General features: G+C 38.7%; 1 protein-coding gene across 1 annotated transcript in view; it reads left to right on the top strand.

Moving 5' to 3' along the window:
- Positions 1–26793, top strand: part of Col24a1 (collagen type XXIV alpha 1 chain) — a 247837-nt gene that overhangs the window by 158801 nt on the left and 62243 nt on the right. The window contains exons 34-41 of the mRNA XM_055614315.1: positions 3763–3816; positions 4151–4204; positions 5424–5477; positions 5906–6013; positions 18785–18838; positions 20551–20658; positions 25622–25675; positions 26206–26259. Of these exons, the coding sequence (XP_055470290.1) occupies positions 3763–3816; positions 4151–4204; positions 5424–5477; positions 5906–6013; positions 18785–18838; positions 20551–20658; positions 25622–25675; positions 26206–26259 (540 nt within the window). The remainder of the gene's footprint in view (positions 1–3762; positions 3817–4150; positions 4205–5423; positions 5478–5905; positions 6014–18784; positions 18839–20550; positions 20659–25621; positions 25676–26205; positions 26260–26793) is intronic.

Raw genomic sequence — 26793 nt, 5'->3', positions numbered from 1 at the left:
ATGGTCTACTTCTACAGACCCATTCTTTATAAATTATTCTTCATAAAAGTTTTATTCTGCTTCTAGGCTTATTGACCTAGCTCCCCTTTCTTGGATATGCTGTGCCTCTTACTGTACACCTAGCAGGGGATGCATGATAAGGACACTGACTCCTTTAACAAACTAATAATCGATTTTAGAGTATAGTCAACATCGACAATCATTATTTGCAATGGGTTAGACTCAGTAATGGAGATTTTCACAGGGAAATAGAGGAACAAAGCAATTTCTGCTTCACCCTGCCTGGGGAAGGAGAAAAATGAGACATGTATATGAAAACATAGAAAATGAGATTGAAGGAGAAGAATGAAGCTTTAGTGATATGAGAAAGAACACTACACATAAGAGAATCCCAGGAAGGTAGACAGTATTAGGAAGATTCTTTTTTTTTTAAAATCTTTTATTTTTTTTTATTAATTACACTTTATTCATTTTGTATCCCCCCATAAGCCCCTCCCTCCTCCCCTGCCGATCCCACCCTCCTTCCCCTTTCTGCATGCATGCCACTCCCCAAGTCCACTGATAGGGGAGGTCCTCCTCTCCTTCTTTCTGATCTTAGTCTATCAGTTCTCATCAAAAGTGGCTGCATTGTCCTCTACTGTGGCCTGGTAAGGCTGCTCCCCCCTCAGGGGGAAGTGATCAACGAGCAGGCCAATCAGATTATGTCAGAGGCAGTCCCTCTTCCCATTACTATGGAACCCACTTGGACACTGAACTGCCATGGGCTACACCTGTGCAGGGGTTCCAGGTCATCTCCACAAATAGTCCTTGGTTGGAGTATGAGTCTCTGGGAAGTTCCCTGTGTTCAAATTATCTTGTTCTGTTGCTCTGCTTGTGGAGTTCCCGTTCCCTCCAGCTCTTACTATTTCCCACTTCTTACATAAAATTCCATTCACTCTGCCCATCAGTTGGCCATCAGGCTCAGCATCTGCTTTGACAGTCTATACTGCAGAAGCTTTCAGAGGCCCTCTGTGGCAGGTTTCAAGGTTGTTTATTAGGAAGATTCTTAGACTATGGAGCTGTGTGGTATATTTGGTGCTTACTTTCAAAAAAGAATAGAAACTGGTTAGAGGAAAACCATGAAAAGCCTCATGTATCTATTAAAAAGCTTGAGCTTTTTATCTTGGGCAATTATAAGTCATTATATAAACAAGACAGTGATGAGGCCAGATACATTCAAGTTTTGAAAAAATAACTCCAGCAGCTGAATGAGAAATGTTTTTCAGCAAAAATAAGTAAGGGCAGGTCTGTTTATTAAAAGGATATTTAAAATGCTTATGATGGCACAGGCCTCCAATCCTAGCACTCAAGAAGGCATGAGGATCATTCTGAGTTCAAGGCTAGCCTGTGATAAAGTGAGCTGAGCTGTGGTGTGAGACCCTGTCTGAAAGAAAGAAAGAAAGAAAGAAAGAAGGAAGGAAACGAAGAAAGAAATACAGGAAGAAAGGAAGAAGAGAGGAAGAGAGAGTGAAGGAGTGTAGGAAGCTAGTAAGTTGAAATGATTGATGTATGCATACAGATACTTGTTATATGAATTCTGCAGCCCCTCCATAGGTGGAATTTGGAAAGCAAAGCAGAAAGAGAAGTCAAATCATTCTGACATTTCCAGGTTATGAAACAGAAGTAACAGCACGTCTTCCTGAGTCTGGAAGTGTGTGAAGCAAGCCCAGGTTCTCTGTGAGAACAGCAAGAGCTGTTAACTGCTGCGCCATCTCCCCAGCCCCTTCCCCTCATTCTTTAAAGGCCAGTCTGAAATGTAGCGGTGCAATCACCGATTATCTGGGGAGAATATATGTCATGTTACGTTAATTGCGTTAATTGTGTTAAAGCTGTTTTCATTGTCGCTGAAGAAATTGCAGTAGTGGATAACTGTGAGTGACGAGACAGCCAGTGAGCTCTGCATTGTGGTGTTTTTACTTGCCTTTCAACATAGCACTTTCATCTTGGTGAGGCAAACTCCTCTGCTCATCCACCCAAGGCAAATAGCTTACAAATAACAGAGCTGACTAAGATCTGACCTAGAGATAAAGCTTATGACCAGGACTTTGCCACATCCTGAGCCTGAAGAAAGCACAGGGAACTCACACCTTGCGGCTTGAAGTTTTTAAGAGAATAGGTGAGATTCTGTTGTGATAAGAATGTGAAGGGTTGAGTTGGTGTTCTGAGGAACATAAGGGGTTTCAACAGTGGTTGGACATCAGAGAAAAGAGAGTGCCTGTTAGCAAGTAAAAGACCAGATGTGCCTCACTCTGGCGCAAACTGACTGAGGACGCTGGACCAATGAAGCAAGCTTAATGAGACCAGCAGCACTTCCATGCTCTGCGGCCTCTGCACATAGTTACTTCCCCCATTTTACAGAGGAAGAAACTGAGGCATGGAACTACCAAAGAGCACTCGCTAGTAATAATGTCAGTCTCAGGTCCAAACACAGGCACTCTGCCTCCATATTCTCAGCCATGGAAGTAAACACCTAGGAGCCAAAGCACGGAAACCTAATTTCCTCTAGGCAGTGGAACTGGACTTTCCATTATGTGCCCATCTCTTCTACCGTGTATGTACATTTTATTTTACTTTACTTTGAAAAACGGTGAATGTGTACTGCAGCAACTTTATGAAAAAAGAAAAAACTGATCTTCCTTCACTTAAAATATGATTAAATAATGCAAATATTATTTTAAATTCTAGTAATTATTTTTTAAAAAAGAGTGTCATCTGTGCATTGTAAGTATAGAAGAATTTCTGAAAAGAAATAAAAATAGAGTAGAGGGAAAATGGTAGTGGGGATAAAAGAACACATACAGTTCCACTCCAAGCTATAGAACTGTTGGAAGTTGTTAGCTGCAGGGGGAAAGTGAGTTTTCTCGGAGATTATAGCCCTTGGTAAACTGACCACTTTCCTGTAGAAGACAACAAATCCAAAAATATTTGGGTTGAACTAATTTGTCTTGGAAGATCTTTTTAACGACATAAAGTTGGGTAGGTAGGGTGATGTGAATTGGGGAAGACATGGGAGAGACGGCGTGAATCTGATCAACATATACACAAAACTCAGCAAGCTGATAGGAATGGGAGGGCAGAGTGAATAGAGAAGACGGAGGCACACAGAGGATGCAAAAAACATGACTTATACTCTGGGAGATGAAAAGAATACTACAGTGGCTGCTGAAGCTCCAGACCTTGAAAGAGCCCAAGATTGCAAGAAACTGTGTTTCCAATGTCAAAATAATCAAAGCTCACCTAACAAAACTAGACTCACCATGAAAGGAGACTGGAAAAATATTCCGTACACCCACTTTTTTGTGAGGCAACATCATCATTAATTTATGTAGTACGTTTTATTTTAAAAATATGAAAAATAATTGGTCTTAGAGAAGCTGGTTTCAGTGAGCACAAGAAGAAGAGATGTGAAGACCACAGGTGGGGAAACAGCCTTGAACCTGAGGATAGGAAACCTGAAGCTGTAGGAAGTAGATTAGCTTATATTCTCTACAGTTGCAATGATGAAAGATTGGAGGGAAATGGTCTTAATTGTTCTGGTTTCAAATGAAGCTTTTTTTGATGTTTGAATTGTTAAAGATTCCAAGAAAGTATCTGTCTCCTGCTTTGAAGTTTGTGCAGAGGCAGCCAAGACCCTCTTCTGCACACAGACTCACCTCTGAGCTGAAACTCAGACTACCTCCGGGTTGGTACAGCTTTTGTAATATGTCAAATCTTTCTCTTTAGGGACCTCCAGGCACTGAGGGAGAATCTGGCCTGCAAGGTGAACCAGGAGCTAAGGTAACTATTCTAAAGTGTAAGAGAGAGGGAATTTCTTTAACTTAAAACCCATACTTTTCACAGTTTGACAAACACCATCTTTTTTTTTTTTTTGGAGGGGAGCAATGTTGAGACAAGTGTTTCCCTGTGTAGCTCTTGCTGTACTGGAACTCACTATATAGAGCAGAAGTCTGTGTCAATGTGCTGAAATTAAAGCCATGTCTGCTGACAAGCACTATCTTTAAGGCCATCAGAAGAGCTCAAAGTATTCAGGGTGCTATCTCTCATCATCTGCACCCATAATTAGAAGGGTATCTTGAGTCAGAAAAGCTTAGTCTTGCCTTTGTCTCTTCAGGGAGATGTTGGACCTGCTGGAAGTGCTGGAACAGTTGGGGAGCCAGGGTCACGCGTGAGTACCTACAATATCAAGCTTAATGCTCTTTGACCCACTTGTTTGGGGGCACTCAAACTTAACCGCCCTAATCACACCAAAAAGTAGTGCAATAAGCCTTTCAGATGCACTACAAAATGTTCCATGACTTTGCAAACTACACATTAAACTCTCTTTATGTTCTAAGTTTGGCGTTTGGAATCCTGAGTGACTTTTCTCAAAACCAGGTGTGCTCTAATGAGCCTTGTGGAAAGAGCTTGATCACGTGGTCGTCATTTAGAAAAACAGGAAGAAGAGATTCACAAATCACTGACCAAAACTCAGGACGTTTTCTAACCTAACAGACAGATGAAAGATTAAAATGTAACTTGTGTTTAAGAACCAGCTCAGGACCATGTGAATCTAGTGAAATGCAAGGAAATTTTTATGAGGAGTTGTAATTTGGTAGCTTAGAAAAGTTACAATAGTACAGACAGGCCTTAAGCCATAGTAAGTTGATTTTTTTTCTGAAATAACAATGTTCAAGATAAGTTTTCACGAAAAAGAATGAAGTAGGGGGATTTATTTTTCTCACCTTGTTTGTTGCTATACATTTTTCTTTTAGGGGGTAGAGATTACAGATCAACTTCATACAGGGTTATAAATGAGAGTACTATTAATCAGTACTAACTAATTTACTTTAACTTACTTATAAAGAATAACACTGTCTTAAACCTTCATAAGCTATGCTCTATGTTTTTTGCAAGTTTCATATCTAAGAGGCAGCTTATTGGTGTGCATTGGCCATAATCTTTACCTCTGAAGAAAGAAAGTTCAGAAACTAAAAGTCTGGTAACATAATCATGAGTTTTGTTACATTAACCCATGTAAGTTCATTATAGCAAGGAGCTGCATTTCTTATGGTGGCGGTGTTTACATTTCTTGATCTCAGAAGCATGTTCTAGTAATAGTAACCTCCAGGCTCCAGATTACCTTTAATTATCGAAAATTTATTAGCATTCTAGAAGCACATCGTATTTGAATTTACAACACTGAGTGCTGTAAATTTGGCAGAGGTCTTCCAGGCAAATTAAACCATATTTATTACACTGTCAAGTCCTCTTTAGAGATAAGGTTGAAGTAAAAATGGATGGCTACAAACTAGCTACTTCTTACACTTACTAGGGATAAAATGTAAAATAAGATCAGTGAGATAACTAAAAACTTAATCTTATTTTGTCTGCACCAAATAAAATAGGGTGAACCAGGAGCTCCTGGAGAAGAAGGTCTCCAAGGAAAAGATGGATTAAAGGTAAACTACATATATGTATGTATGTATGTATGTATGTATGTATGTATGTATGTATGTATGTATTTTTGAGAAAATGTCTCATGCATCCTAGGCTGGCTTCAAACTCATAATTTATCCTGAGAATGGCTTAAACCTCCCAAATCCTGATATTATAGGATATATTCATTGCCATATATCAACCTCTAACTCCCAAGTCCTGATATTATAGGGTTTATTCATTGCCATATATCAACGCCAAGGTATCACATCATATGCGCTAGACAAACATGAGCAAACACAAGTGTAGGCCCAGCCCTACACTGTAATTTTAAATGAAATATCTAAAATATCAGGCTTAATTACTTTGTGTGTCAAATAAAAAGAAGTACTTGTTACATAACATTATTTCACCATGTTCTTAAAAATAAACACCTTTCTTTGGGTTGCAGGGGGCTCCTGGAGGAAGAGGACTTCCTGGAGAAGATGGAGAAAAAGGAGAGATGGGCTTACCAGGAACAGCAGGGCCCTTGGGTACACCAGGTCCAATGGGTCTTCCAGTAAGTACTGCTGGTTCACTTAACTCAGTGCTGTACAAACAGGTAAACACACACACACACACACACACACACACACACACACGTGCATGCACTCATCACACGCACATGCATGCACATCACACACACAAGCATTCACAGCACACACACACACCACACAAGCATTCACAGCACACACACATGCATGTACACCACACACATGGAAACACACTTGCACACTTTGACCTCCTTTTGTATCTACACGGTGACTGGAGATGTTGAACTATCTGTTGAGTGACAAAACTGTGAGTCATCCTCAGATGCAAAGGTGGAGGAAAAGACACTTTTTCATCAACAGCTGAATTTTTGCTGGGGAAAGTCTGTTGTCTCAGACTTTGTGTAAATATTCTGCATCTTTGTTCATAGAGCTCGCGTTCTTGTTATAGAATTACATCCTGGCCCTGGATTAAGATTCTTTGCAAGCATGATACACTACCAGTTCCTGCTACTGAATTACATTGCTTTAAAGGAAATGCAAAATGTTGTAGCGAGATAATTTTCTCACCTTGAGGCAAATGTAAGATGTGGATAAATGAGAGCAGCTTGTCTCCATTTAAACTATTAGGGTGCTTGTGACACTCTTCCACATACGGAGTTCTAGTCTTTGGGGTGGTTGTTTGTAGTTTTAACTGTTACTCTGCTCTGATACTTTTAAGCATGGGGGATTATTCTATTTTTATTTCTCTAAGTTGTCTTGACTTTAGAGATTGTTTCTTCCTTGGTAGATGAATCCTTATGATTCTACTAAACAATGACAAAAAAAAAAGAAAGAAAGAAAGAAAGAAAGAAAGAAAGAAAGAAAGAAAGAAAGGAAAGAAAGAAAGAAAGAAAGAAAGAAAGAAAGAAAGAAAGAAAGAAAGAAAGAAAGAAAGAAAAGAAAGAAAGAAAGAAAGAAAGAAGAAAGAAAAGATGTCTCTCTCCTCTGTGCTCTGGCAATCTCCAGCCTTTTAAAGAATCAGAGTTGACTTTAAGCTGTGGAAGTCTTCTTCCTGGGAGATTAATGTTAAACAATGCATCTCTTTCTTCCATTCTCTTATTTTCCACTTTCTTTTGGGCTTCTGTATTTCCACAGAAATACAGAAGTCTGAGGGACTAGCCCTGGATGAATTCACCAGGCAGGCAGGCTGGCTGGGAAGAGAGCGGTGATTCATAAAGTTGGTGATCGTTATGTATTTTTATCGTGTGTCTCTTCATTGGCTTCTGGCCTCCAAATCAATGATGTCTTGTTGATGGGGTAGCCCTGCCCTAGTCAGCTCAGCTGAGTTTGCCTCACCCAGACTATGTTGAAAGGCGAGTCAAAAGCTCTCACTGGCTGTCTCATCACTCACAGTTATGCACTACAGCAATTCCTTTAGCTACAATGAAAACAGCTATAACACAATTACTATAATATGACATATATTCTCCCCAAATAATAGGTGATTGAACCAGCATATTTCAAATTGGCATTTAAAGAATGAGGGGAAGGGGGCTGGGGAGATGGCTCAGCAGTTAACAGCTCCTGCTGTTCTCAGAGGACCTGGGCTTGGTTCCCAGCACCCACATGGAGGCTAGCAACCACCTTCTCAACCCAACTCCAGGGAGTCCGGTGTTCTCTCCTGACCTCTGCAGGCATCAGGCATGCACATGATGCACACACATGAGCAGGCACGACACTTATACACAGAAATTAATTAGCTAATTAAACATAGAGCAAAGGATGTGGCTAAAGCAAAGACATCACTGTGTTTGAACATTAGCACGTAGAGACTGGCTCCTCCACTTTTGCCATCATGGGAGATTGCCAATTTATCCACTCCCCTGACATCTCAACACAGCAAACACAATACCTTAAAGATTCTCCTACGAATCTATGTGTGGTATTATTCCACATTTCACTAGGAAAAAAATTCAGACTCACAACATTGTAACAGGTGCCAGAGCTGACAACAATTCCTTTATCCTATGACATTAGCATCCCCTAAACCTCAGTGAAATACTTCGGGTCCTAGATTTTACCTTCCTGGGGTTCTTGATAGATTTTTTATTAATTTTAGAGAATTATTTTTCCATTAACATCAGGGAAATAGATTTGTAAGGAAGAAAAGTGGCCAGTGCCAAGAAGTTGTGATTTCTGATAATCCTTTTATTTATTTATCTATTTACTTATTTAATTATTTAATTATTTAATTATTTATTTATTTATTTATTTATTTATTTGTTATAATTTACTCACTTTGTATCCCAGCTGTAGCCCCCTCCTTTATCCCTTCCAAATCCCACCATCCCTCCCTCTTCTCCTCTCATGCCCCTCCCCAAATCCACTGATAAGGGAGGTCCTCCTCTCCTTCTATCTGACCCTAGCCTATCAGGTCTTATTAGGACTGAATGCATTGTTTTCCTCTGTGGCCTGGTAAGGCTGTCCCCCCCTCAGGGGAAAGTGATCAAAGAGCCAGCCACTGAGTTCATGTCAGAGACAGGCCCTGTCCCCCTTACTAGGGAACCCACTTGGACACTGAGCTGCCATGGGCTACGTCTGTGCAGGGGCTCTAGGTTATCTCCATGCATGGTCCTTGGTTGGAGTATCAGTCTTAGAAAAGACCTCTGTGCCAGATTTTTGGTTCTGGTTCTCTCCTTGTGGAGATCCTGTCCTTTGCAAATCTTTATGTCTCTACCTTCTTTCATAAGATTCCCTGCACTCTGCCCAAAGTTTAGCTATGAGCCTCAGCATCTACTTCGATACCCTGATGAGTAGAGCCTTTCAGGAGTCCTCTGTGGTCCTGTTCCCGGTTTTATCCCTCTTCCGATGTTTATACTGTTTGCCTTTATGAATGGGGATTGATCATCCTACCCAGGGTCCAAGTGGATCAAAGACCTCAACAAAAAACCAGACACACTAAATCTGTTAGAAGAAAAAGTGGGGAAGAGCCTTGAACTCATTGGCACAGGACACAATTTCCTGAACAGAACACCAACAGCACAGGCTCTAAGATCAACAATCAATACATGGGACCTCATGAAACTGAAAAGCTTCTGTAAAGCAAAGGACACTGTCATCAGACAAAACAACAGCCAACAGACTGGGAAAGGATCTTCACCAACCCTACACCTGACAGAGGGCTAATATCCAGAATATATAAAGAACTTAAGAAGTTAAACAGCAACAAACCAAATAATGAAATTTAAAAAATGAGGTACAGTGCTAAACAGAGGATTATCAATAGAGGAATATTGAATGGCAGAGAAACACTTAAAGAAATGCTCAAGGTCCTTAGTCTTCAGGAAGGTACAAATCAAAACAACCCTGAGATTTCACCTTGCATCCATCAGAATGGCTAAGAGCAAAAACTCGAGTGACAACACATGCTGGAGAGGTTGTGGAGAAAGGGGAACCCTCCTCCCCTGCTGGTGGGAATGTAAATTTGTACAATCACTTTGGAAATCAATCTGTCACTTTCTCGGGCAATTAGGAATAGTGCTACCTCAAGATCCAGCTGATAATTCTTGACTTCAGGGCTGTGAATATTGCCCAGGGGTAAAACAGATGTCTAGCATGCCCAGGTGAGTGTGTGTGTGTATATGTGTGTGTGTGTGTGTGTGTGTGTGCGTGAGCATTTGTAGCTAGTAATTTATGTTTCAGCTTGGACTCCTAAAATAACTATCTTGACCGTAAAACAAAGGAAAAGAACAATCTAAGTGAACATAGCACAGCATCCTCAGAGACTCCAAGGATGGTGCCATACGACAGCTGGTGATGGGGAGAGCAGAGATGGAGCTGGGGCTCCAAACCGAGCATGGAAAATGATAAACACAGATTCCATCTGCTTCCTAACGTCTCCCAGGAACAATCCTGCCCAGTACGCATCTTTGTTACTTTTTTTTTTTTTTTTTTTTTTTTTTAGCAACAACACATGTGTGTTTCTTTTTTACTCTTTTTTGTTGTTCTCTTTGGAATTTTAAATGCCTTTCAGCTTATAAACTCAATAAAAATACCATGGCATATTTTTTTCAAAGAATTTTATGATCCAAGGAAGTATTGCTTAATCAGGCAGCCTGATGTTGGTTTTAGTTTGTGCTTTTAAAATTGTTCCTTGGGCAATGTCACAAAGATGCTACCTCCATTTTTACAAAATAAACAAGAAAAAGGGTGAGAAAAAAAATTTTTTTCAAAAGAAGCTGATCTTGGAAGACTGAGAATGAGATCTGTGTTGAGGAAAACATCAATTGACAAATTCAAAATCCAAGCCGATGCTTGTCAAAACAAGAGAGAAATTATGCACATTTTTCTGCATGAATTCTATTCTAAAATGTTCAATCGCCTGAATGCATATCTTTACTAGAAAAGAAACATCTGTCTCACTTACGGTCAGTTATGCACATCTGAAGATTCTACCACAATGGAATCTCATCTCTAAACACACGTGGAGCTATGAACTCCGGAGTTAGAGCATATTAAAATGAGATTATTTTATTCTATTCCTTTAGTGGAAAATTCAGTTAGACTTCCCGAAATATGCCTTTTTGATCTGCTTAAGTTAGAATGAGAATTTCCTTGGAAACCCTAGAAAATAAATTGATTAGAAATTTGGAGTTGGTGGAGTTACATGACATTCAGGGATAAATATATGTATATATATGTACAAATATATGTATATATATCTTGTCACCTGAGTATTTTTTGTGACTGTGTGAGGTTAAGGTTTTGTTTCACCGTAAGCATCACTGATACACAAATCCTGCCCTGCCCACTGTTTTGAAACCTCTGCTACCCCACTGAAGAGCTGCATCGCTGGGCAAGCCAGTCTCTGATGCTACACTTCATACATTCGCTGCATAGAATGAAGCACCGAGTGAAGCTTCTGCAGACATTCCCAGCGTGCCTGTTGACTTAACACGGCACTGTTCCTGGTAGTTCTACTTCCACCAGAAAAGATCTGCGATGTCTGCTGAACCTGAGGCTTCTGTGCAGATTTCCTTTGAAGAGAAGGCTGTGGCTCTGTGGCATTAAAACGGTATTTATTGGGGCAGGAGGGCTGCCTTCCCAGTTAGGAGCAGAGCTGCTCTTGCAGGGACTTAAGTTCAGTCCCCATGTCAGACAGCTTACTTGCAACTCCTGCTCCAAGGGATCTGACATCTTGGACTCCAGCAGGCTGCTGTGCTCACAGTGCATATCCCTATGTATAAACACATACACCTAACTGTAATTGAAAATGAAATCTTTAGACTGGCAAGGCTGCACCCCCCTGCCACTGAGTTCATGCCAGAGACAGCCCCTGCTCCCCTTACCTGGTACCCCACTTGGAGACTGAGTCTATGGACTACATCTGAGCACAGGTTTTAGGTCCTCTCCATGCATTGTCCTGGTTGGGGTATCACAATGCAACCAGTCCTGATGAGACCTGACAGGCTAGGGTCAGATAGATGGGGAGGAGGTCCGCTGCTATCAGTGGACTAGGGGAGGGGCAGAGGGGAAGAAGAGAGAGGGAGGGTGGGGTTGGGGGAGACAAAGGAGGGGGCCACAGCCAGAATACAAAGCAAATAAATTGTAATAAATGATAATAATAAGAAGAAGAAAGAAAGAAATCTTTAAAAAGCAGCATTCACTTTTATTTAGCATTCTAAAGCTTTCTTCAGTCGTTCAGAGCACGATTCTATAAAACAAATGTCCAGCAGTTTCTGGTACTTCCTGTGGTTCTATGATTCTGCTAAGAACTGGGCATATAGTGAAGTCCATGCTCACATACTGTAGTCATTAGATGAGAGTAATGCAATGTGTAAATAAACTAATAGCAAAAAATGTGAAGTGTAGAAATATATATGGTGTCATGAATGAAAACAACAGTTAAGGGTAGGAAAAATGATTAGTTAAGGACGGTGTTCTCATCATTTCTGTTGCTATAATAAAACACCCTAACCAAAAGCAATTTAGGAGAGAAAGAGATTATCTTAGCTCATAATTTTCGGCTACATCATAGGAGAAATCAGGACTTGCTCACATCCTCATTTAACACAGAGAGATTAAACCCATGGGTCCTTGCTTGCTTGCTATGTGTGTGCGTCTGTGTATATGTGTGTGTGGTGTGTGTGCTCAACTAGCTTTCTTCATTATTATGCAGTTCAGGGTCGTGTTTCCTAGTGGATATGCTACTCACTGTGGGCTGGGCCTTCCCATATCAATTAAAGTCAAACAAGACAATAACATCTAGACATGCCCACAGGTTAACATGATCTAGACAATTCTTCAACTGATTCTTCCCACATGATTCCAAATTATGTCAAGTTGACAATTAAAAATAACCATCACAGATAGAAAACATAGCCCGCTGGGGCGGTTAACAGCTTCTTGAATAATGATTGACTAAGCTCAGATCTGCAGTGTTAAAAAAGAATCTGTCATTCCAAGAACTAGCAAAGGTGATGGTGTGGAGGTGGGTCGGCTGCGCACCTTTAGAACCAGGAAGCAGCCACAGCACGATGAATACTCAGGGGTTTGTTTGTTTTAAACTTGAAGGGATAGGCATGAAGCAGAACACGGGGGACTGGTTAGCAGAACATGTGAGGGATGCTGATTTGATTCAAAGAGTGGAGGAGAGAACATTGAAAAGCTTCAGGCAGAAAAATATAGTTTTTGGTGAGAATAACTTCACAATTTCCGCATTTATTTAACATTGTCTAATGTCAGGAGCTATTAAGGGGTAAACTAAAATAAACAAACAAAATGCACTTGGGTGAGAATGTGTGTGATCCACCAAGACAGGTACATTAGGGAAATAGTGATCTTTTCAAAGAAGTATGCGAGGGCATCAGTCTACCTGTGTGCACAAAATTCAGTATACAGACTAACGCAGCAAGTTCCAAAGCTCAAACTGTAAAAGTCTTAGAGAATGGCATGAACTTAGTGGCTGGCTCTTGAACACCTCCCCCTGGGGATGCAGCCTTGCCAGGTCACAGAGGAAGACAATGGAGCCAGTCCAGATGAGACCTGATAGGCTAGGGTCACATAGAAGGGGAGGGGACCTCCCCTATCAGTGAACTAGGGGAGGGGCATGTGAGGACATGAGGGAGGGAGGGTGGGATTGGGAGGAGATGAGGGAGAGGGCTAGAGCTGAGATACAAAGTGAATACATTGTGATAAATGATAATTTAAAACTTTATTTAAAAATAACACTGTAGAAATATAACTTCAAACTTAAAACAAAACTCTTAAAAAGAAAAGCCTTAGAGGAAAATGGGCTGAAGGGGGGGAGGGTGTGAATCTTCATAGCCTTAAAATAGGCGGAGACTTCTTAGGTAAAGATTAAAATAGAACCATAGAAAGTGACAAAAATAGTAATGGACCCCATTAAAAAGAGTTTTGTATATTTTAAATGTATGTAATTCCTATACCCTGAATAAACTTGTTAAAAACGAAAATTGATGTTACAGCACTTCTTTTTTTGTTTGTTTGTTTTTTGTTTTGTTTTTGGAGACAAATTTTCTCTGTGTAGCTTTAGCTGTTCTGGACTCACTTTGTAGACTAGGCTGGCCTTGAACTCACAGATATCTGCCTGCTGGATTAAAGGCATGTGCCACCATGCCAGGCTGTAATGTAGCACTTCTGAAAGCAAAGTAACTGCCCTCATAAAGCTTCGAATACTCAAGTCTGAATCTCAACGTGGCCTGCTCTTTCACTACACAAAATCAAGATGCCTTCTGTATCAGCATGAGATGTATAAACTATAGAAAGGGTAAGAACCTGGGTAAGAACACTTGATGCACAAGCATGGGGACCTGAGTTCGAATCCCCAGCATCCTTTTAAGAAGCTGTAACCCCAACCCTGTCGGGGGACAGAGTCAAAGGATATCCTAGGCTTGATGAACATTAGACTAAATTTAGACTCTGCAGGAGTCAGGTCATTCTTCTAGACCCCTTCTCTCTCCTCCTTGAGGAGAAGAACTAGAAATCTGCTTACTCCGCTGTAATAGTCACATCCCTTCGCCTTCTAGAAAAAGCCTTAAAGTGACAGTATCTTCTTAAGTACAGAAGAGGCTTGAGAGCTGGTACTCCAGACTGAACTTGTAAATTGTTTAAAATGAAGAAAAGGAGAATAGAGCAAGCCTCAAGACAATCCCTCCTTAAGCACATGAACCCTTTAGACTTAAAAAAGGGTGAAGTCCTGCTATTAAAGTACACAAAGAGAAATGTTTTAATAATAAATTTCTAATACGATTGCCCATTACAGTGGAGATGGGAGGATCAGGAAAAAACAAGTTTAGGGGTAGGAGGAGGGAATTGGAGAGTTGGGCTTGAGTACATAAAGTTTGAGTTGTTTGTTAGAGATTCAAGAAGAGATGTAATTAGATAGTGTGATCAGGGCAGCCATAATTTAGGAATCAAGAGCATCCAGGTGGTGTTTAACAACATGGGGTAGGATGAGATCACCTAAGGAGATAAAAGAGTATTAAAACGCTGGATAGAGGAGGAGATATCCCCATTTAAGGTGACAGGACTGCCTCACCAGGCCACAGAGGAGAGGATGAACTCAGTCCTCATGTAAATAGATGAGCTGGGGTGTCTGCGTAGGAGGCTCCCCTTTTAAGGGGAGAGGAGATGGGGAGGGACTTTGTGACTGGGAGGAGAGAAAGAGGTGCCTACAACCAGGATGTAAAATGAACAAGCAAATTAATTAATTAGTTAAAAATGTAAGTAGAAAACCAGGAAAGCATGTTGCAATGAAAACAAAGGCTTTAAGAAGTTTTAAATTTAAAAAAAAATGTTTCAAATAAAATAAGCATTGGATTTGATTCTCCAGAGGTCAGTTTCAGTGGTGGGAACAAAAGCCCAACCAAAGAGAGATGAGAGATTAGATCCGTGATTAGAAGAGTGAGCACAACATTCAAAAGGTTTTGCTGTAAGTGGAATAAACCAGCAAAATGGTTCTGGAAATTTTCAGAAATAAATGAATGGGGGAAGGAAGGAAGGAAGGAAGGAGGGAAGAAAGGAAGGAAGGAAGGAAGGAAGGAAGGAAGGAAGGAAGGAAGGAAGGAAGGAAGGAAAGGAGAAAGAGAGAAAAAGGAAAAACACATACGCTTGAAGAGTCTCTCAAATAGCTTTAAACCTATTTGAATGGAGTTGGGAATGACACATCAGGGAAGACATTGATGGTACAATCAGACTGGACACTTTCAGAAGGAGATGTGTGGGCAAGCGAGGAGACATGCCCTCAGCTAGGGAACGGACCCTTACTTTTCTGTTGGAGAAAAGCAGCAGAAGATATGTGTGAATAAACAGCAGCTGTAGGTTAAGTTTGGGAAAATAGCTCCTGATTTGATTGCTACTGTATCTTAATGAGCTGGGAGACAAGATTACTAACTTGAAAATGATGAGAGAAGGAAGCTCTTAAAATAGAGATGAGTACGCAATTTATCTTCAAAGAAACACCTCAGTTAAAGAGCTTATCACCCGTGCCAACACTTTTTTGTAAGCGCTGCCATAAACAAGTGATGCCTTTCTGACATGTTGGTGACAGCGGGTGTGCCTCCTGTCAGTGAGTGTGCAGATATTTGAATTTACTTCATTTAAAAGCACTGGTACACCTAAAAGTCTTGTGATTTCCCTCATACCAATACTGTACCAAAAGCTTAACGTTTTAAAATGTTATAAATGTGAGTCACGTGTTTTACAAAATTGAACACAAGTCTATAGTCACCCCAATAGATGAAACAAACATTTATTAAAACTTGTATCAACACTTTTGCTATTATACTCACTGGAGAAACGTCAAAAGAAATGAGATAAGATTGGCATTTTTCCTTTCTTCTTAATATTACTCAGATTAATGCTGCTAATATTTATATAAATACAAATATTTGTATAAGAAAATAAATAGCCTGTAAATTATAATTAGCAGGATTTCATCATTATGTCAGATGAAACATTAATATACAAAAATAGAATCTTTGTTTCTTTACCAACACCAAAGAATTTTGATTATATTCAGCCACAAAATCAAGCTCCTTGGATTAAGTCTTACCAGAGTATTTGTAAAATTTTGTAGATTTTTCTAATTTGAGAACAATATAACCTAAGTAAACCCTAAAAACACGAAGCATATAGGCAGAGATTTAATATTCATGAAGAGGAAAACTTATTACCGTTAAATTATTTCTAAACCAGTTTACATTTAATACAATCTCAGTCAAAAATCGCTATAGGATTTTTTGTAGAGTTGATTGATTAAAATTAACTCAAAATTTGTACTGAAGATTAGAACACTTAAAAAAAAAAACTTTATGAGTTTATTCCTTAACAGTAAACCCATTAAATTTCAAACAAATTCTGTTTAAGTGATTGATGTTTTTAATAATAATAAAAATAAAAATAAAACATATGATTTATTCAGAATAGAAATACAAAATCTACATAAATCAACATGGTGATTGGTAAGCTTCCAAATTTTCATTTTGTTTATCTCTTTGTTTACTCTCCATACATTAGTTTGTATGTTGTGAATTGTTAAGATAAGCTTTTTCTGTTATAATAGATTAGAACACTTTTAAAGAACAACCTGAGGGTGTGTAGAGAGGGAGGCAAATGAGATAGCTTGACTTACATGATATCAGAGTATTATTAACGTTACCATGATATGATTAATTTTATATGGTTTACAGATGTCAAAAGAAAATGCCCTGAAATCAGATCTGAGTCTGTATTGAAACTTGATGTTTGGTCATTTGATTTATTAATATTTAATCATTTTGTATTAATAAGGAAAATTACTATATAATAAATTATGGTGTAATTACTGATGGTCCATACAGGAAAAATAATCACACACACACATACACACACACACACACACACACACACACACACACAAGCCAGCAATTCAACTCAAGGAGAAACAAATGAAACTCTAGGCACGGTCATGTGCAAATTTACGTATTGCAACTTTATGAAGTAGAAGAAAGTCTAATCACCGGGAAACATGGTTAAACTGTGGTCTTACCATGTGGAACCCTACAATAGTTAAAAATGTGGAAGGATTAAAGACACGGAGGATAATGGCAAAAGCAGAGGGAGTGAGGATCAGAAGGCATTTAGTACGACACTAGCCAGAGTTTAAAGGTGCAGAACTGTAGTGCTATTATCTGCCATGTGCTGCAGCGTGGGCAGAGGAGGAATGCCCTGTGAAGAACTGTGTGGAGATAGCAGAGAGTCCCAGACAGTGATCGTACCAGATCGTCCCCCCTCGCCCAGCTCACCGTGAAAAGTAGAGATTGTGCTTCATTCCAGTCCTATACACATGTGTTGGTCTTGTTCTTTACATGGGTAGCAAGCACATGGGATTTCATTGAATTTCTATTGTTTTTACATGTATTTAATTACTGAATACTAAATACTCAAAGGGCAGAGGTTGGTGAAAACTAACTTCATTGAGCCCTTTGTTAGAAGCCAATATTTTCCAAGCTTAATGTGCACAGTTGTCTTCATTTGCTTGCTTAGTTACACATCCAAGAGTTTTTATTATATCCTCCTTTTATTTAAGGAACAAACAGAGGCTTAAAAAAAACTACGGAATGTGTGAGTATGTCTCTTTGTGTAGGAATACGTGTGTGGGTGCCTGTAGAGGAGAGCCTGGAACTGGAGGCAGGTAATTGTGTGCGCCACCTTGGGTCTTCTGGAAGAGCAGTTATCGTTCCCGATGGCTGAGATCTCTCTAACCCTCATTTGTCAGTGGCTGTGTGGCAATTAAGACCAGAAAAGCCTGACAGTTAAAGCTCTGTGAAAGTTAATCAGCTTCTTTTGAAATTTTTTGTTTATTTATTTGCAAGGGAAAGTCTCCCACACAGCGCAGCTCTCATTTCTCCCTCTGGATGCAGCTGTGGTGCAGCCATCAAACATAGCTCCTTGGGACTCTGAAGTCAGGGACTGGGACTAGAATAGTGTTTGCTGGGAAGTGTAGGGTGTGAGTCACTTCCTTGGGTGTCTGTTTATTCATTCAACAAATATTTATCAAGAGCCTGCACAGCCCAGTGGTGAACCACCATTTATTTCTTGTCTACCTACGCTTGCCAAGCTTCAGGGACACAAATCTGAAATTTCCATTTCCATTTCCAACTAATGAAAAGAAAACTGTAATTATTACTACCCATTTTAGGACTGGCAGCCTGGCGCACTATAGATTACATTTCTTCACTGTTGATGCACAGCTCCGAGCAGCACCACACTCTTACCTTAAAAACTCTACTTTGCAAAGAAAACGAATTACCAGTTGAAATCAAAATGTTGTTTTACCTTGCTACAACTGCCTCTTTTCTCCTTACCTTTCCCCTTTTTCTTTAATTCTTTTTGCCTCCTTTTTATTCTCCACTTCAGTGGTATTTTGAGACTTGCCTTGACCATGTGGTAGATACGTTTTTTAACTTTGTTCTTTCAATGAAATGCTGAGTTAAATGCAGCTCACTAAAATGAATGCATTTGGGTGCACTTTCATCACATTCTCATTAATTAAAGGGGTATATTCCAAGAAACTTTCTTCCAAAAGAACAGTTCAGGGTTTGTGTTGACCTATATGTGCATATGACATTCATAGAATGGTAACTACTTTGCCTTTTAATCATTGTAACATTTTAAAACAACTATAGAAATGAGTGTTGAAAATTAACCTTTGTTTATATTTAGTGTTTATTTCACTGATTATCTGACAGAAGTATTCAAAGCCTAGGTTTTTTTTTTCTTTAGTCATTTTTTTCTTTTTTATATTGAATGAACAGGGACCTGAAGGAAATGTGGGAACCCCAGGACAAAGAGGTCGACCAGGGAAAAAGGTAATTCTTTTCCATCTTTTCATGTGAGTTTTCTTTCTTCTTATCTCCAAAGATCTACAGAGCACTACAATGGCTGTGTTTGCATTAGGCATGTGGTGATCAAGACTTATAAATGTGTTGTTAGCATCTAAGTGGTTAGTCCAATGGTGCATGTTACCATCATTGTTTGAGGGCAGATTTCCCACTCGATAGCTTGGAAAGTCAAACTTGGCTTTCTTTCTTTTGTCTCTTATTTACCACAAAGCCATGGATAAGGAAAGATATAAAACAAAAATATTTCATTTGGGCCATTTGAGAACAAGTTTAGTAAAATATCGGGGGAAATTGGGGGCTTACTCTTATTTGTAGGTTAATAGAAATGGTTGGTTTCTTAATAGAAAATGTTGGTTTTTCTCACCTTCCTCCTGTAACAAAATCCAGAAATCAAGAAAAAATTTCACTTGCTTGTTTTTCTTTTTCCAAAAAGAACAAAATTCTTGATGTGTTTGTAAGATCCTAATATGTTGCTGTGAAAATGCATCTTTGTATCATATCAATAATTTGTCCCAGTATTGGTGAAGTATGGTTAACAGGTTTTCCAACAGACAGCTGAGTACACATTCACAGAGTAAACTTAAAATCTGTGCTGCCTCAAATGTTTAGTTCTATACCTGAGCCATCATTTTCAGCTTTAGTCAATAGAAGGTTAAGAAAAGTTTTAACTACCATTTCTAACTTTGAAAATACACCCCCTATCATTAAGTCTCTTTCCTGATACTTGATAATGCAACTAGCATCAGTATCAGTTTGGGGAGCTTTATAATTGCCTAGCAGTATTTGCTCCAAAGCAGCAATACACACACACACACACACACACACACACACACACACTCAAATATAGCTTTTAAGCACCCACTTGTGGGTCTAGAGAAATGTCTGTAAGTTAATGCCAGAGGCATGCAGGTTTCTAAAGGATCTGAAGTGGTGCAAGAAACAACATGGATCCTTGCAGACGTGCTGCGGTCAGGAGACTGATGACCCTTTAAGTCCAGAACTCTGTGCTCACTCTTTCTGGCATGCCGTAGCTATTTGGGATGCTGAAGTTCTCTGTGGAAATGGACATCTCATGAGGCCTCTTTTCTCACAATTACAATACACACATGCAAAAGAGAGACATGTTTGTAGCAAAGTATGTTTGAAAGCTGGTTACACAGGACTTCTCCCAAGCAGGCTTGGTTGTTTTTTTTAATGTCCTTTTAATTTCTTTTCAAAACTGTTATTATTTTTAAATAACATGTGACCGTAGTTTCTTATTGTTAACGATAATCTGTGGTGTTCTTAACTTGAAGTGAAATATTTAATTTGCACAATTGTAGGCCAATGTGATAGTATATATCTGTGGTGTGTGTGTGTGTGTGTGTGTGTGTGTGTGTCGTGTGTGTGTGTGTCGTGTGTGTGTGTGTGTGTGTGTGTGTGTATGAGAGAGAGCAAATACCCAGTAGTCAGGCAGCAGAAACAGGAAGATCGCCCACAAGGTCAAGGCTATCTTGATCTACCTAGTAAGCTCCAGACCATTCACAGGTACACAGTGAGATTCTGTCTCAGAAAACAGACCTATATCAATAACAGTAATCCATAGGATTCTGCTTGCCACGTATCTGAGCTATTCACGTACATGGTATAGTTAAATTACTTAATACATCTACCTTCATTCATGCTAATGTCTTCCACAGGGTGATAAAGGACAAATAGGACCCATGGGAGAAGTCGGAAGCAGAGGCTCCCCTGGACAAGTTGGGGGAAGCGGCCCTAAAGGTGCCAGAGGAACTAGAGGTGCTGTGGTCAGTATTTGATTTCTTTTCAGCTCTGAGTCACTGTGGATGGAAAAGAACTGAATCCATGCTCTCAGAGAGTCATCCTTGATTGACTTCACAGAGAGTGCAGAGGTTCCACTGAAAATAATCTATCTCTGTGGCATGGCGGGACTCGCAGGCATTCCACAGCATTAAACAGCTTAGTGAGTTTTGGATATGAAAAAGGAAAGGGAAAATTGAAAATGGAAATAAAATATGAAACAGGGTTTTAAAAATCTGATTTTAACTTCGAAGTTAAGTAGGAAAGTTTATACACTGAGCACTTGAAATCAGGATTTAATATCTGTCTAAAGCTATTGTCGTGTTGGCAAATTGTTTTGAAAATTAAGTGAACTTGAAATGTATTTCCATTCACTGCTTGAACCTGTCATGCTTAAACTCAAGATTATCTTTCTAAACAGCTGGGGCAAATCTCCCCAACATCTATTTATCTCATCTTTTGCATGAACTCAGCCTGACATGGGGATGCCTCAGAGCCTGGGTCGGGAAAACTGTGTTGCTGGTATGTGTGTGACCTGTTCAGAAAACCATAGCATGAAGAAGACACTTCAAAGATAGTCTTATTCCCTGAACTTGCTATAACCTGCGGCTGCAGTAACCTCATCTCCAGTTAAATAGCCAGTGCCAGACCTATCACCAAGGCCTTCGAGAGCCCAGGTCTGTTTGCTTTCCCAAGAAAATTTGCCACTATTTACTGACAGCTTGGCACCCAGGCCTTCAGTCATTTTATGTCAGTATTTCTCTGCCTTTTGCCTACGTTTTGAAAATATGATATAAAGTGATGAATTTTCTAATAAACGTAAGAATTAATGCAGCCCAAAATATTTCCTTTAATGTAAGCTTCCACTTTTGAATTTTTCCTGTAAAAGTATTCAGCTTTAAAGACTTTTAAATATATTTTTAATTAAAATATAATTATATTACTTCCTCTCTTCTCTTTCCTGTGTCCCCTCCCTCCAGGCCCTCCCATGCCCCCCACTCCCCCTCAAATTTATGGGTTCCTTTTCCTTGATTATTATTGTTACATATACCTATAGATGCACAAATATACACACAAAGCCTTCTCAGTCCATTTTCCAAAAGCTACAGCCCCACTGTCCATATTTTATATTAATTCATTTAGTGTTTGATAATCTGATAAATAAGAATATATATATTTTGCATTCATATTTAAATTTCCTTTGTTATAACTATGTAATATATACTTTTTCTTCTGAAAGTTTCTTGTTAATAAATGTATGTGTGTATAAACACATATATACACACACATACATACACACACACACACACAGGACATATTTCCACTTTGGTGGCTATTTTTTCTTGCTAATTTGCAACCATTACTCAAAAATATAAAGTGTTTATATAATTTGTCAAGCATGTTACAAAATAAACTACAAATGATTCCCTTTCTGTCAATTATCTATTAATTTTGTCTTTTGCTAAGCAGAGAATTTTAACTTTAATAGTCAAAGCTGTCAGTATTTTCCTTTACATTTCCTGGGTTTTATTTTCTTATTAGAAATTCCCCACCTAAAGTATGCAAAATCTTCTTTAAACAAAATGTTCTTCCATATTTCATCCTGAAACATTTATAACATTGTTTTTAATTCTTTAAGCCATGTAGAGATGTTTTTGTTTCTTTAGTTATGGAAGATAGATGTCTGTCTTCCCCCACTGAATGTTTTTTTAATTTTACTGTTTAATACTCAATGTATTTTCCATTTCACGTAAAGCTTTTACTGTAACTAAAATCAAGTATGCAGTGGTTTAATCAATCGACTTCTGGTCCATGGGAGCCTGATCTGTCTATCATACATCCTTTGAGGTCTGTTAGAACAGATCCTGGGTATTTCCATTCCCAGAGAAGCCTGGCTCTTATGCTCATCTTATGCGTGAACTTTAGAATCAGCCCTTCCATTTCTACTAACAGCTGACCTTTCTACAGAGAAACATGAGACATCTTTCCACACACTCATTGCTCACGAATCTCTGATTAGGGCTATACCATTTTCCTCTGCTCTAACATCTTTTGTATAAGGAGTATTCTGGTTTTCAATAAATTTTATTCTCATTAATATAATTCCTTTTCCTTCATACTATTTTATTAGACCTGTATAAGAAATCTATTTTCATACTCTGAACACACATTCAATGAATAAACTTACGGTGAAGAAAGATATAGCCTTCCATGTTTATTCTTTTGACTTAGTACACTGATTGGAATGTGGAGAGTGGTAAGGACTGCAGAGGTAAGGCCGTGTGACAAGGAGCAGTCCCTGTCCCTGGAGAGAACCCTCCTGAGGTCTCAGGTCGAGTATTATTTCTGAAATATGCTTTCTTCCTTTAGAGAAATCTCCTTTCTTTCTTAAATGACAGTTTCAACTAGGAGATTTAGGATTTTACTAAATTCTTCATTTGTTTGGGTCAGAGTTCCAGTTATGACATTCCAGTCTTTGATCCACTTTGAATTTATTTGTGAACAAAGGAAAGATGTGAATTTACTTTCATTCTTCCACATGTAGACATGGAGGTCTTGCAGCATTGTTTGCTTCTCTCCCGTGCTTCTCTCCTATTTACTCTGTTTTTCCCTGGACCATTGCCTTACTGGAGTGAAGATGTTACTGCATTTTAACCCGAGCTTGTTGTCAGAGCAATGTATCTGTGTCTCCCTCTAAGCAGAAGTTGGTGTCATGTCAGAAGACTCACAGAAAGCTAAAGAAGCACACAGAAGGCCAACTAGAAAAAGCAATGTAACTAGGGGGCACCTCTCTCCCAACAGATGTGCAAATCACAGCAAGAAACACACACACAGAGGATTAGAAAACAAGCCACTTGGAGACCTCCAAAACCTTGGAGTCCCTCAAAAACTGAGTTCAAAGATAATGTAATAGCTGAAATACAAGAAAAAAAAAAAGTCATAATCTTCTATAAATGTTCAATGGCCACAGGGAGGCCCTTTGGCCCTTTGGTTTGATGATTTAATCTACATCTTTCTGACTGTCACTAGCTATATTTCTCTTCCTTTTATGTTGGTATTTTTCCAGCATTTGCTTTTAAACAGCCTGCAATTACAAATTCTGTTTTCTTCTCAGGAAGAGTTGTTCTGAAGAATTTTTAAGTTTAAGTAGATCCCTTTTTGTGTGTGTCTTTGCTCCTTTCTTACCGTGTCTCATCACATGCAGAGAATAGAATCTGCAATTCCTGCTTTGAAGAACTAAAATTTTGAGACCGTATGTACTGAACATTTGTGAGGTTGTGTGTTTTCTATGGGTGTGTGCGCACAAAGTTCCACCCTGTCTCTATGACAATAAGCTCGTTTACTGAACTCCTCAATCTTCAGCATTCTTCTTAGTCTCTCACCGAATTTTAAGAGAAATGACCTCTCCAAACACTCAGCTCTGTGTTGGTCCCGCGTGTAGCAAATACGTTCTTACGTACATTAAGGTGCATGCCCCTGTTTTCATTAAGCCTCACACTTTTCATTTCTCCTGGTAGCAGCTCCCATGTATCCGTTCTTGGAACCAGCAGCAGCCTTCAGTCGCGCCTCTCTCTCTGGACGAAGTTACACAACAGCCTCATTTAACCTCTAAGGAAACGCCTCGGCTGCTCTGTACTCAGAACAAGCAAGGAAGCAGGAAAAGCTTCCGACCCCTTTCCCAAATTAGTCCAGCTGACTCCACTCGGCCCCTTCAATATCTTTGTTTTCAGAGTTTGAAACTTCTTTGAAACTATTTGCACATCAGAAACAATTTCCTTCTGTCTCTATGTTGAGACCTATTTTTTGTCTCAAATCACAAAGTTACGTTTATCTTACAGAGTTATTTCAAGTAAACAAATAAATATCTTTCCCCCTTTTCTCATGCCATTCATCTCAATCTAATGAGCATAGAACCTTCTTTAAAAGCTTTAGCAGTTTTTCTTCTGTTACCTTCAGGTAGTATTGTAAATGCATCATTTCATTCCAGGATAAAAATCCCTGTAATGCATAATTTCTGAATTCTTATTTAAATTGGCTTTTCACAGTTCTTTCTCAAACTGAAATATGTTCCTATCCAAATCCTGATTCATGGTTAATAACTGTAACGTGAACTTTTACAAATACAGCAAAATAAATGTTGTATATGAGATACGGTGAAGAAACCTAATCAAGTGTACATCCACAGGCAGATTCCCGCGCCTGCTTGGTATAGCACATGGCAATTCACACACCTACCCTGAGCTTTCATGTCCTTACCTTCTTCTTCTTATGAGACCCACACAGGAGAAACCAGTGTGCAAACTCTTTGAAAATATAAAAAACAGGACAGTTTTACAATCATTATTACTTTAGCTGTTTTTCAGCTGCCTGGGCAATCTTTTTAATAGATTAGGAGCATTTGCTGATCAGCCTTGAATTTATATGGCTTGGTCACCTGTAAAATACCGATAACAATAATCTTACAATCTTACCAACACATTCATTGCTGATATTCCTTCCAACCTATCAACTTTGGCCCATATTAAAGTCATACTCCTGAAACCGGAACCCCTATGAAGATGGAGCTGTTCTGAATCCCGAAGCCATAACATCAAACACTATCAGGTTCCACTTTCTGATATCCAGTGACCACAGACTTTGACAGACAACAGCTGCATTTCCAACCACCTTCTAGGAGGCAGCAGCATTCCAATAAGTGAATGTGTTTTTCAATACTGAGTAGGCACAGACCAGAAATGATCCAGAAACATTGTTTGTGGAATTTTTGTGGTTCTAAAGAAACACATAAAAAAAAAATCGGGGATGTCATTTTATTTTTCTGTTTTCCCAATTGTACTGTGTAGAATTTCAACCCATGAAAATGTAAAGGTAAAAGTTTCAATAATAGATACAGACGTTTAATAATTTAAACATTTGTGTTTTATCTCTTATATTTATTTTGATCTTTAGGGCCCATTAGGATTGATGGGACCTGAAGGAGAACCAGGGATCCCAGGATACAGAGTAAGTATTTCTAATTATATATATAATATATATATTATATATAATATAAAAATGCTTTCCTGTCTGTGATAATATATATATAATATTAACACAGACAGGAAAGCATTTTTATTTCATATTATATCCCAAACATGCAAATTAAAATTTACTTTTTTCTTATTAAAACTGTATTATAAAGACCATGCAAGTAAAAACAAATGCAATGAAGTTAGACCCGAAGTCTCACATTTCTGTGCAATTAGAATGGTCATTGTGGAGCTTCGTACTGGATTTTACACCTTTACTATCATATATATAGATAGAGATATAGATATCCACCACCGAAAAAAGAAAGTTCTAATATGTAAAGTAAACCCTGTTCTTTAAAAAGGTTTGTTTCCCTTGATAAAGCATCGTGATGTATCTAATTCTCAACTTCTATTCAGTATTCTTCTCAGAATACTGCAATGAATTATAGCATGGGCTTGGGAGACATAGCACATGTCTGCTTGCTCTGGGGACTATCTCTCTGCTTGTCTCTCTTCTTACAGGGTCATCAAGGTCAGCCAGGACCCTCTGGATTGTCAGGACCTAAAGGAGAAAAGGTGAGTGTGTTATGTTTGGCCTTTTAATTCCAAAGTTATGTATTAAGCCTATGATTTCTCTCTAAGTGAATGCCTGAAAATGTTGCAAAAGATAGAAGAACCACTTTTCAAGCTGGAAAATTTGCAAATTCTAATAGGATATAAATACCAAGGAACTAAAACTTAAATAAATTATTAAAATAGCTTCCATGGATTAATTGAAGATTGAGATGAAACAGTATATTTGAGGGTGTTTTCTGATACACAGTTTCATAAAAGCAAAATTATTTATTGCAAGAGGATGTGAGGTAATGAGTGAAATGACCATAGCATATAAATATTAACTTAGATTTAAAGTTTCTAATGCTTTAAAAAACTATAGCACAACTCAGCTTATGATTTAATTGAAGGCCTACATGTTAGGAAATTTTCTAAGATTCATTCTCTATGATGAAAAACAGATTAATACTTCCAAAAACCATATACAAACAAGAACTGTATATGAGATGTGATACATTTAATTCTTTAGCTACAAAGCTTTCACTTAAATAAAGT

Source organism: Psammomys obesus, unplaced genomic scaffold, assembly GCF_907164565.1.
Source record: "Psammomys obesus unplaced genomic scaffold, mPsaObe1.curated_primary_1811, whole genome shotgun sequence".
Taxonomy (NCBI): Eukaryota; Metazoa; Chordata; class Mammalia; order Rodentia; family Muridae; genus Psammomys; species Psammomys obesus.
This window is presented reverse-complemented; position numbering and strand designations above follow the sequence as displayed.